A 12,987-nucleotide genomic window follows, 5' to 3' on the forward strand; every position below is an offset into this window, starting at 1 on the left:
AAGAGTGATTGAATATAGAGTTTTTCTGGGGATAATAAAATTGAACAAGACGATATCCCTTAGGGAGAAGCTCAAATATTAAAACTTTAAAAGACAAGAAGTAAAGAACAATTCAATCTTCTAGAAAGAAGGAAGATAAGTGCCTAATGAAGAAAAGAAGCAGAATTTTAAATTCTGTTATTTTTATTTCTTATACTGAAAAAGGAAAATATGTAATTATTAATGTTTCTGTTACCTATTGAGTTAGAATATCTATAATTTAGAAGGTTTTTGGTATAAGCTGAAATCTTCACTTAAGGGGTAATTTTTAAAATCTGTCAAAGTCTCCAGTGTGTTGTGAGAAATATATTTGAATAATTTGCATTCCTGAAGAGTTAGTTGCTTTTTTTTTTTTAAAGAGTTAGATTTTCTGGGTGTCATTCACAGAGATGGGGCATGTGGCCTCTGGGCACCCTTTGTCTGGAACTAGCTGTATTGCATTCTCTCTTGCTCCCGATGAGCCATTCACAACGGGCATGCCAAAGGCCAGTCCTCGTCCATAGAAGGCATCACTATGAAGGTGCCAGTTGGGACCTTCCCACAGTCTGAATGCTTGGAGGCCTCTCCAAATGTACCTTCTTGGGAAACAAAGACACAGGTGAACCTGCATGAAGCAGAGATGGGTGATATGTGGGCTGGTGGTCCAGTTGGAAGGGAAAACTGATAAAATTAAAGCAAGAAGTCAAATCACCTGAAACATCAGGTAAATCAATGGCCTTGGTGGGCTTCCAGAAACATGGACTTTTTATGACACGGGAATGAGCTGCAGCCGTTCGGGAGGCAGCAGAGCAGTGTGGTCAATACCTCGGGCTCTGGTTAGAATCTGGGCTGGGAGGATCCTGGTCCTGCCATTTATTGACCTGTGACCTTGAAAAATTACCTAACATTTCTGGGCCTCCACTTCTTCATCCATAAAATAGAGCTTAGAATTATACCTACCACACTTCATTATTGCACAGTTCACTGTGATAACATGGTGAGTGCAAACCTTAGTAAGTATTATTCCTGAGACATTTCTAGGTCTAAGGTCATGTCTCAAAAGGGGAGGCATCAGAGCACCCTAGAACTGATGGTCGGCGCAAAGGTGAATCACCACATTGGGAGCAAGAGGAGCTTTTTTGAAAGTCTAAGCATCACATGAGGTTGACGATGACAACTGCAAGTGGATCCAGCATCCATGATGCCCTAGGTATGGCATGAAGGGACTCCACCTGTCATAGAACCTCAGACACTGGTCATGACCCTGCAAGGAGGTACTGTCACCTTCACTTCTCACTGTTGAGGATGGTACACAGACATTCTTCTGCTTCCCCCAAATCACACTGCTGCTAAGTAGAGAAACCAGAGTTAGAAGTAAAATATATTTGACTCCAGAGCTCAAACCACACTAAACAGAACTGAGATACATGAGGGTCAACAGTTGGTCAGGACCCAGATGAGTGAAGGTCAATATTGGGGCAGGACTCAGGGGAGTGAAGATCAACAGTGGGTCAGGACCCAGGTGAGTGAATGTCAACAGTGGGTCAGGACCCAGGTGAGTGAAGGTCAACAGTGGGTCAGGACCTAGGTGAGTGAGGCTTGACAGTGGGTCAGGACTCAGGTGAGACAGGGTTGAGAATGAGTAAGGACCCAGATGAGTCAAGGCCGAGATAGGCCAGAAATAAGGTCAAGCATAGTCCACAATGGGAAGGAATGATTGAATTCATTTACTATCTCATGACCTTTCTGGTGGACTCTATGCATCTTGACCAGCCATCAGTTTCACTCTGCTCTCAGGGTCAACAGAGGCCCATAGGTCTAGATCACAACCAGGTCATGTAGGAGGGAAGGGAAGGTCTCCTCCACAGAAGATAAAATTTGACAAAATAAGAAGACAATTGAAAATGGTCAACCATGAGTGAGATGACTGGGCCACCCGGAGCATCCTCTGTGATGTCAGGGAGCAGATCAGTGCACCCATGTGTGACATGGAGCCCGATGCAGAGGAGTCTCAGCAAGTGTCCTTCCCCTGGAAGAGGAGCACCTCCCACGGGGCATAGTCAAGCTAGAGAACCCTTTGGTTTTCATCATTATCTTCACTGTATAAAGCCAGAAAGTCCTGGTGCGATGGAGCCTCTCAGGTTCCAGGGCGCCCGCCGCCAAGGCATACCTGTGCTCACCCAGAACATCATCGTTCCAGCAAAACGCCAGATGATGGGAAGCGAAACGCAATTTCCCCTTTTCAGGGCAAAACAAAACAGAATGAACTGCAAGGGTTTTCCCCTCCCCCACTGATCCTCTTTCCCCAAACAAATTTTAGTTTGCTTTTGACTTGATGCTGATGCTGGTTCAGTACTTTTTCTTATTGAGAAAATGCAGAACTCGTTCGTCCTGTGGCAGGAAAACATCTGTTTCTTTCATTTTGTGGGAAGGAGCCCAGCCAGAAGCCCGGGTTCTCTGTGCTTTGCTACGTTCAAGACGACTCCGGCAGCAGAATGGGCGTCATGGTCCCCGCCAACTGCTCCGCGAGCAGCAGGGCGGTGGAGGTGTCGGTGGCCACGCTGCTGGCGCTGGAGTGCGTCCTGGGCCTTCTGGGCAACGTCGTGGCGCTGTGGACCTTCTTCTTCCGCCTGAAGGTGTGGAAGCCCTACGCCGTCTACCTGCTGCACCTGGTCGTGGCCGACCTCCTGCTGACCTTCTGCTTGCCCTTCCACGCCGCCTTCTATCTGAGACGCAAGACGTGGAGCTTTGGGCACGTGTCTTGCCAGACCCTGCACTTCCTGCAGGTCCTCAGCCGCGGGGTGGGCATCGCCTTCCTCACGGCCGTGGCTTTAGACCGGTACTTCCGAGTGGTTCACCCTCGGCTGAAGGTCAACCTCCTGTCCTGCCGGGCCGCCTGGGGGGTGTCAGGCTTCATCTGGCTGCTGCTGCTCGGCCTCACCCACCAGAGCCTGTTCGTCTCGGAGGCGGCCTGCCCCAACCCGGACCCCGGGGTGGACCTCTCCTTCAGCATCGTTTGGCAGGAAGCACTGTTCTTCCTGCAGTTTATCTTTCCCTTCGGCCTCCTCCTGTTCTGCAACGCCAGGATCATCAGGACCCTCCAGAAGCGCCTTCGAGACCCAGACAAACAGCCCAAGCTGCAGAGAGCCCGGGCGCTGGTGACGGTGGTCGTGGTCCTGTTCGCCGTGTGCTTTCTGCCCAGCTTCCTGGCGCGGATCTTGATGGCCATCTTCCAGGGGGCCGGCGGCTGCAGGGCCCTGGGGCCGATGGTGCACGTGTCCGACGTGGCCAGCAGCCTCACCTACCTGCAGAGCGTCCTGAACCCGGTGCTATACTGCTTCTCCAACCCCGCGTTCAGACACTCCTACCGCAAGGTCTTCAACACGCTCAGAGGCCGGGGGAGGGACACCGAGGCCCCAGGGGACATCAGAGACTCCTACTCCTGAGGCTGTTGGGGCCCCGGAGCACAGGAAGGGCCAGGAGCTGAGCGCTAGCGAGCACCCCCGAGGGTCGCGGGGGGAGGACACTCCAGGGCTGCGCCACCCGGATCAGGACCCACACCTGGGCACCCCTGCGGCGAAGATGGTCTGCAGATTTCCTTCAGCTGCTCTATGGGATCGGACAGCAGATGAGATTAGCAACAGAGCCCCCTCCCCACCCATGACCATGCAGGCTGAACGGCTGACCTGGAAGTAGGCAGCTACTGACCCCCCTCACCCCAGAAGGAAGGTGACCTCATGGGCCCGTCAGTCCGGGAGGTGAAGGCTGAGAGGGGCACTGTACTGCTCTCGCTGTCTGGTTGTGGTGAGCCGTCTGCTTTCACTCTGCTTCAGCTGGCAAATGTGGAAATTCTGCTTTCTCCCCACCTGCTGCGCAGACTTGTGATCACCAACCTGGGAAAGCGGGCCCGGGGGGCTGCAAGGCAGGTTCTGGGGGGGTGCCTTATTGTGTGCCATGCCGGGCTCTGTCTGCGACACAGTGCTTTCCAGTTTATACAATCCTGCGTCATTTGCATAGATGGTACCTTCCGTCAAAGACAACAGAGTTCTCTAGTTTATTATAAGAAACACATTCCTTCTAAATTTCTCAAAATTGCCTCCAGAATTTCTTCCTCAGGTGTGAATGTCTAAATGCTTTTGAAACGCACTTTGCTTTCCTGCTCTGAGAAGTCACTGTAGTGAATGCCTCGTGGAGAAATGCACCGTGCAAGGCACCAAGCTGCGTGTGAGTCGGTGGTTTCCCCTGACACTGGAGCCTAACTGGGACAGAGGGGCCCCTGGGGACCTTCCCGGACTGGTGGGCAGAGAGTGGGGGAGCACTCAGAGCCTGTGCACTCCCCCGAGCCCAGCCCCAGCTCCCCTGCATGGTCTTAAATTATGTCCCACATCTGGAGCTCATGATGGTGACAACAGAGTTTGGAAGACCCCTTCCTGATGCCCTTGTCTCATCCTCTGTTCAACGCTGGTGCTATGGTCTCCAAAAGGGACTCCCCAATATGCTCAAGGAGGCACAGGGTCTGCTTTGTGAGGAGGTACACACCTGTCACCTTACCCATAGCTGCACCTGCTGTGCCCACACGGACAGACCGCTGCTTTTCCCAGGGCTGCCCCATGCTCTCTGTAATATTTAGGGTTAAAAATGGTGACATTAGGCAACAGGAAATGGCAATACTACCTCCAGGATCTGTTCCTAGCAGGTAGGCTCCTTCTGAGAGCCAAATTTAAAATGTGAGTGTGTTCCTATTACGATGCTCTGCCTAACGAAGTCCTCCGAGGATCAAAAATGCTCTCAGTGATGGTGTGCTACTTTTTGCAGGGTTTATGTCCTCTCAAGCGAGTGGAATTATAGGGGCCTGGAAGGGAGATGTGACCAGACCAGATGATAATGTGAGAGGTTTGAATAAAATTCTCTGCTGTGAACACATTCTACACCGTGCCTGTTTTCTTGCCCTGGGCTTACTGCATGTGCAATTGTACATGCTGCTTTCTAAAAATCTAACGTTTTTCATATCATGATGAATTCTCTGTAGGCATTCTCTACTTGATCACCCAATAATCTGTCCAGATGTTTCTTACCATTTCTCTCAGGCTAGATATTCCAGCTACCCTCTGCACAGGTAAATCACACTTTGAACTCACACAGCCAAAAAAATTAAAATAAAATAAAATAAAATAAAATAAAATAAAATAAACTCACACAGCCCCCCAACAGACCTGGCTGTGGCTCTGCCCTCACAGGTGGGCCTACCTGGGCCACTTGAACAGGCTCTCAGCCCAGCACCAGGCTCTGCAAACCTTCCCAGCAGAGCTGTCTCCTGGCTCCTTGCTGGGAGAGCCAGCTTTCTGCAGGAGCTCAGCAGCTGGCTGCACTTCCTACCAATCCCTGCTCGTGTGGTTAGCCTGGCGACTGGGAGTCTCATCACAGTGCTACACCGGGGTCCTGGGCAAAGCCCCGGCCCTCCTCTCTGCTCCAGCCTGCACAGCATCGGGGGGGTGAGGGGGCGGGGACCAGGATCTTTTCAGGAAACCCTGATGCCTTGGCCAACTCTGAAATTCTGACTCGGTAGGTCTGGGGAGTCTCAGGGCACTCTGCTAACGTGCAGCCTGAGCTGGCCATCCCTGGCTGAGTGGCCACGGTCAGGGCCCTGGGGTCAGCCTCCTGCTGTGTCACTTCCTAGCTCTGTGACCTGGGACAAACCACCCCGCTGCTCTGAACTTCCCTTGTCTGTGAAATGGGGATGACACAATCCAACCTGTGGGATTATTATACAGTTTAAGGAAAATAACACAAGAACTGTTGAGCACGGAGCCTGACACATGATCAGCATCCCGCAGGTGTTACTCCGCTGTTTGCAAATGATCGGTTTACTCCATTAACTTTATTTACACCCTGAGCAGACTGTGCAGGCTTCAGGGACACAGCTTTTTACCTGTGCGCCCCCAACACGGGGCCCAGAGCAGGACAGGTGTTCAGTGGAGCAGAGGTCACAACATTCTGCTAACTCAGAGGTCTGCTTCGATTCTTTCTTCCCGGTGAATCCTTTCCAGATCTTCTATGAGCATTCTGTAGGCCTCAAGCTTCATTCTGCACACCTGTGCAAAAGGACAACTTTTCTGTACATTGGAAGGTTCTGGAGGCGTCAAGCACCCACCTCCGAAGATGTCTCTCTGGCATCGCATCCTCTCAGTCCTACCACCAAAGCCCCGCAAATTCTGCACTCAGACGGGTGTCCTCTTTGAAGACATACCAGGGAGCGAGGTGGTTCTTGTCCTTCTCCAAACTATTTTCTCTGAGTAAGGAAGTGAGTCAGAAGGAAAGTGTCAGTAGGCAGCAAGCACTAGGCCTCAGAACCACAACAACTTTGCTGTCAGTAGCAAGTTTTACTTTCTTTTCTCTTTTGACTCACTTCTTAGAATACAGCAGGTACACGGTCTCATCTGCGAGTCTTGCAAATCTCAGCGTCATCTGGAAGGACGGCCAAGAGTCGGAATTTCAATCAGAGTGATGAATTTCTTTCCCTTTTCAGGGGAAACTGCCAGTGTTTTTTAATACTGCTAATGTTGTCATTTCTTTTTCCAAAATCCAGCAGGCCACTGATGCCTCCTTGGCTAAACGTAAGTCCTCCGGGTGCCAAGCATCCTGCACAGATCATTCGAGTCGCTGTCTTATGACTTTCTACCCACCCTTTCTGGTCGAGCCCCTGAGACCCACCCCTTTAATAAAGCCCCCTGACAACACCCCACTTGTACCCCCAACACATTCTCCCTGCCACAGGCTGCCCTCTGGTGCTCACATGTGCTTTCCCCTCTGCGTCCCCTCCCTAAAGCTTGAAAAATGGCCATCTCTGCATTCCCAGCGCTGAGCACAGGGCCTGGCACACAGCAGACACGGGCTACATTTGTGGAGTCAATAATAAATACATGAACAAGCTAGCCTGGTTTAAAGTTAATAAATTAACTGTATTGATTACTTAATAGGTTTCTTAAAATCTACTTTGACATTCCGGATCCAGAGGCAAACTTAAAACATCCTAAAGATATTCTAGGAAGACACAAATACAAATGAAAACGAGATCATTTTTCATCTATATTAGAGTAAGCTTTTCCTCTGTATTTTCAAGTCACTCCTACTGCTAATCAAGCCAATGATTTTGATTGACTTAAGGTCAGGATCTGCCTGCGGGCTGGACCAGGAGCTGTGAAGTGTGTCGGTGACTCTCCGAAGCTTCTGGAACACACCGCTACTGCTCATGGACTCCTCAAGCAATGTCATCCTTGGAAGGTCTCCCGTTTTATTTTATTTTATTTTATTTTATTTTATTTTATTTTATTTTATTTTATTAAGATTTTATTTATTTATTCATGAGAGACACAGAGAGAGAGAAAGAGAGAGAGAGGCAGAGACACAGGCAGAGGGAGAAGCAGGCTCCGTGCAGGGAGCCCGACGCAAGACTCGATCCCGGGACTCCAGGATCAGGCCATGGGCTGAAGGCAGTGCTAAACCACTGAGACACCCTGGCTGCCCAGGTCTCCCTTTTTAAATTGTGGTAAAAGACACATCACATAAAATCTGCCCATTTAACCATTTTCCGTATGCACAGTCCAGTGGCAGTAGGTATATTCACACTGTTACGCAGCCGTCACTACCATCCATCTCCAGAACTTTCCATCTTCCCAAACTGAAGCTCTGTCCCATCAAACATTAATCCCCACCCTCCTACCCTAACCCTGGTGCCTACTGATCTCTTTTATGTCTCTGGGGGGTTGGACTGCCTGAGGGACCTCACGTAGGTGGGACTGTCCAGTGTTTGTCTTTCTGTAGCTGGTTTATTCCCACACCCACACCCCAGTGTCTTCCAGATGCTTCCAAGGCTGCAGCATGGCCAGAATTTCCTTCCTCCAAGGCCGAATAATACTCCCCATGGTGGATAGACCACGTGTTGTTTACCCATCTATTTGTGGGTAGATACCTGTGTTGCTTCCACCTTTTGACTGCTGTACATCATGCTGCTGTGAACATGGGTGTGCAGACGCATCTTCAAGATCTTGTTCTCAATCCTTCTGAGTATGCGGGTTCCAGGACTGCTGGGTCGTCCAGAACTGTAGTTTGCATTCCGTGAGGACTCACCACGCTCTTCTCCACATACGGGTTCCCCACTGCACGTTCCCACCAGCAGTGCTCAAGGGCCCCAGTACCGCTACCTCCTCCCCAATACCTGTGTCTCAGCCAGTTCTGCAGCAGCCACCCTCATGGGTGTGAGGCCAACAAATGCCTCTTTGAAAAGAAGGGGAAATCCTGCCCCAAGTTTCCCGACACAAGGGCCAGGCCAGCGGGGCGTTTGCTGTGTGGCCCCAGATCTCATACAATTTCCTTTTCACCAGAAGCATCAGCCAGAGGACCAGTGTACCTTCAAATTCTGTCCGAGGAGCCTTCACGTGGCTGGCAAGCCCAGGCCCTTCCACTCTCAAGAGGGCTGCTGAGGGGCCCCAGGCCCACTGCCCCGGCTGGCCAGGCCGGAGCCTGTGCCCCCTCCACATGGGGCGTCTGCACCCTGCCCTCCTGGACATTCCCAGGCCAGGCCTCAGGGGTGCCCCCTCCTGGAGGCTGCAGCTGCTCCTGCACAACCCCGGCTGTCCACCTCCCTTCCATCCTCCACGTGAGTAGTGTAAGGGTATAGATAGTCTACACTCCACACAGGGCACGCCGTGCTTCCGTAGCACAACGGGTTCCAAAATAGTAAACACACCAATGGAGCCTCAATAATAAGTACTGTCCGTTTGCAAAACCTGTGGGGTAAGCGAAGAAAGTACTATTTCCCCATTTACAGGTAAGCCCACCTCTCTGCAGGCTTAGGAGTGTGGCCAGGACCTCAGGTCGCCAGCTGGCAAGACCGTGACAGGAGCCTGGGCCTCTGGGGACCAGTCGGGGGTCTCCCCAGTACATTCTCAGCCTTGTGCCTTTCTCTGTGTGCTTTCACTGCTGACTTACATCTTTATTCTCCTCACACCCGGGGCATCCCTGCAACTGGCCCTCTGTGACAGAGATGCGGCATCTGCTAAGCACCACGGGCTCCATGCCCACTGTGGCGGGCTCGCTGAGGCCAGCACATCCCGGGCTGAGTCACCAGCGCGGCCCTGCGGTACCCCCTGTGTCCCCTTGCGAGCGGGCACCATCCCTGAGAACTGCGGTACCCTACGGCCCCATGGGTCCCCCGCAGGCAGGACGGAGATGCCCTCGGGGCGCACAGAATTCCCCGCAGGTGCGCATAGAGGAAACAGAGGGAGCGCAGGCGGAGCTGGGCATGGGAAGACACTGCACTCCTGCACACCCACTGGTGGTCAGCAAAGCCTGTGTGCACCCTGTGGGAACTGGTAGGAACTGGTGGGAACGTCCTGCAATGGAAGCATTCGCTAAAGGCTTCCAAAAGGCAGGCCAGATCCAGGCACCCGGGAGAAAGTTAGTGAGATGCTCTGAGGAATGAGCTTGGTGAATCCAGAGGCCAAGAGGGATGAGCTTTGGTAAATCCAGAGGCCAAGAGGGATGATCTTGGTAAGTCCAGAGGCCAAGAGGGATGAGCTTGGTGAATCCAGAGGCCAAGAGGAATGGGCTTGATAAATCCAGAGGTCAAGAGGGATGAGCTTTGGTAAATCTAGAGGTCAAGAGGGATGAACTTTGGTAAATCCAGAGGCCAAGAGGGATGAGCTTGGTAAGTCCAGAGGCCAAGGGGGATGAGCTTTGGTAAGTCCAGAGGCCAAGAGGGATGATCTTGGTAAATACAGAAGCCAAGAGGGATGAGATTGGTAAGTCCAGAGGCCAAGAGGGATGAGCTTTGGTAAATAAAGAGGCCAAGAGGGATGAACTTTGGCAAATCCAGAGGCCAAGCCCCTGGATTTCTAAGAAGGCAAAGGGATGAGCTCTGGCACATGGTGCTCCTCCAGCGGCTGCTCGCTGAGGACGTGTCCTGGGCCCCAGGCTGAGCAGCCCCTTCTTCCTGCTCATGCCCAAGGCTGCCAGGTCACAGCTGGTGGGCTCACCCCGCCTTCCTGAGAGGGGTGATGGAGACAGCAGCTGCCTCCGTGGGGGAATTAAGATGATTACAGTTAAATAGTAGAAGAATATTAAGTGAAAAGGAATCTTGCGAGTGCCAGAGATATTAACCAAAAACTCGTGCTGGGCTTCCCTTTTATGTATTTTTTTTCAAAAAGGACCATAACAAGGAACGATTTATTTAATATTCTAGTCAAGGATAACAGCAGGAATACTGGGCCCAAACTATAATCTTACTTTCTAAGCTAAACGGACTGAATACCACACAGTAGGAATTGGGTTCAGGGCATCACAAGCAGGACGGTTACCAGGTTCCTTCTTTCTGTCCATCTGCCCATTCCCCTCCCCACACATGCACCCTGGGGGTTCTGGTCTCTCTCCCACCTGCTGGGGAGACCCCGGGGCCCCGCAGGACCCCCTCTCCAGGAGCGCTCCTGGCCGCGGGCTGTGGCAGTAGGGAAAACCCAGCAATCTTCCCTCCAGGCGTCTGTCTGTCTGTCCAGGGAAGGAGCCCAGAATGCTTTCTGCATTTTCATTGGCAAAGGACAGTCAGTCTAATGGGTCACTTTGAATCCAGGGAGCTGAGCCCTGTGACATTCCTGCTGTCATTCCTACTGTGCATCTGCAGCAGCTGCTGAGAGGCAGTGCGTTGGGGAGACTGTGGTCCAGGGGACGGTCTGGGGTATAGCCCAATGTGTCTCAGGTCCAGACAGGCCCAGGGTGGGGGTGGGGGGACACAGCCAGCATGTGCCAAGGTCAGGAGAGGGAGGGGGAGGGAGGGAGAGGATGGGAGACGGAGGGGGAGAGAGAGAGAGAGGATGGGACAGGATGGGAGAGGTTGAGAGGGGGAGGGAGAGGGAGGGAGGGGGAGAAAGAGGGAGGGAGAAGCAGAGGACCCAGATCCGGGGGCCCAGCACAGGCGTCACCGACAGATCCGGCAGCAGAGGGCCCGGAGGGTCTCGGGGTGTGCCTGCTGTGTAGGCTGGTGGAGCCCCGCCCTATTAGTAACAGCCCTGCCCCCACGAGGTGCAGCCTCGCCCCTCCCACGTCCACCAATCAGTGTCCTATCCTGGCCCCTGAGGGCCTTTACCTTGTAGCCTCCCTTCTATACCCTTCCGAGTTTCAAGCACATTTTTCCAGTGCCCCTTCCTCAGTAAGTGCGATGGTTCCACTTCATGTGTCCACCATGGTGGCCAGTGGGTCCTGAGATGCTAGTCCAGGTGTCGTGGGAAGGTGCTTTATGGTTGTGATTAACATCTACAGTCAGTTGTCTGTGAGTAGAGAAGATGGTCCTCACTACTGTGGTGGGCCTCGTCCAATCAGGTGAGGGCCCTAAGCGCCCAAACTCTGAGGGTGCCCCCAGACTGAGAGTGGAAACCCTACCTGGGCTTGCAGCCTGCCCTCTGAGCCTCAGACTTGCTCACCCCACAGCCACCCGAGCCACGTCATTTATGTCAATCCCTGTATCTGTGTGTGTTACGCCGCGGGCTCTGAGCAACAAGAGGAAGACGGACTGTATGGCCTGCTGCCCCACGCTCCCATGGAGCAGAGCCCGGATGTCAGCGACACCTGTCAGGGCAGATTTTCAGGTTGTCTCTGCTGTCTCCTCCAGCTCCCCACTGACGTCCCCTTCCTGTCCTCCACACCTCCACCTGGGCTCGGTCCCCTTGGCATCCAGCGGCCCCCGCCCCCGTCCTTGGAGCCTCTCCCTCCCAACACACGCAGCACACTGACCTCCAACTCTGCTATTTGAGGACAATCCGAAATCTGCAAAGCTCGTCACTTGGTTTCTGTTTGTCATCAAGCCAGTGTCCTCCTGTCACGACCACACCACACGGGGCGGCACTGCTCGCCCAGCACTGCTAAACATGGGGATGCAGCACCGGCGCCGGTTTGTCGTCAACCTCTGGACGACCGCTCACACTGCTCTGTGATCATTACACTTGTGTGACACTTTTCATATTTGGCCAGAAGAAACAGCCCAGCCTCCCCACAACCCAACCACATCTCACACCTGCCTGGAGTAGCATCACCGATTCTGAGCCAAGTGATTTACTCAGTTAACACCCAACAAAGACATATTCAAACATCAGAACTATTTCTAAACTTAAAAGACACAGGCAAAAAAAAAAAAAATCTCTAAGCCTGAGCAGGAACTGGGGGGTGCAAATGCAGTGCACATTCACATTCTAGAGAAAATACACTTCTGAAAAGTGATTCCTCAACCGCCAAGAGCGCGGCTCAGGTGGAGGCCCTGTGACGTGGGGCTCTGGCTTCTAGCGTGCGTGTCGCTGTCAGGTGGAGGAAACTCCCCAACCCTGTCATGACTCACGGTTCTCATTTTTACTAGAACTTTGGTGTGATCGCACTTCTAAGTTTGAAGGCTCCAATCAGTTGCATAATACCCAACCTGTTAGTATGATTAATACGCCTGAAACACTTCTGTGATTCTATTCTTTTACCCACAACACATTAAAAGCAACTAGAGCTTTTATTTTGGTCTAAAACATGGTGTTAAAAAAATAATAGAACATGGTGTTGCTTTGATTTCAATCACCAGCATAAGACAATATAAGAGCTAGCCGCCTGGAAAAATGCACTGCTTATTTCTTCTGCTAATAGAAAGGTAAACACTCTGAAAATAAAGGAAGGAGACTTATAAAAAGGATGTGATGAAATTCACTGGAAGCCATGGTAACTCAGTAATCACATTACTTGAAAATTAAACTCCCATCCTGATGTCTAAGGGGTTTGGGGCGGGGGTGGGGGCGATGAAAACAAACAGGGTCTTTAGCAGAGAGGGAGCTAGAGTCTGGCATCCTCCGTGGGGGAGACCAGGGCCCCCCATTCCCATGAGGATGGGAACTTAGCATCTCCTGGTGGGAAGGGGCCTCCCAGGGGCTGACAGAACTGCCCATGGGC

General features: G+C 52.1%; 1 protein-coding gene across 1 annotated transcript; it reads left to right on the forward strand.

Moving 5' to 3' along the window:
- Positions 1-388: 388 nt before the first annotated feature.
- Positions 389-4,946, forward strand: GPR31 (G protein-coupled receptor 31). Its single transcript, XM_026015962.2, has one exon. The coding sequence runs from the start codon at positions 2,514-2,516 to the stop codon at positions 3,462-3,464; it is 951 nt and encodes a 316-aa protein (XP_025871747.2). The 5' UTR covers positions 389-2,513; the 3' UTR covers positions 3,465-4,946.
- The last annotated feature ends 8,041 nt before the right edge of the window (positions 4,947-12,987 follow it).

The sequence above is a fragment of the Vulpes vulpes genome, chromosome 1, assembly GCF_048418805.1.
Source record: "Vulpes vulpes isolate BD-2025 chromosome 1, VulVul3, whole genome shotgun sequence".
Lineage (NCBI taxonomy): Eukaryota > Metazoa > Chordata > Mammalia > Carnivora > Canidae > Vulpes > Vulpes vulpes.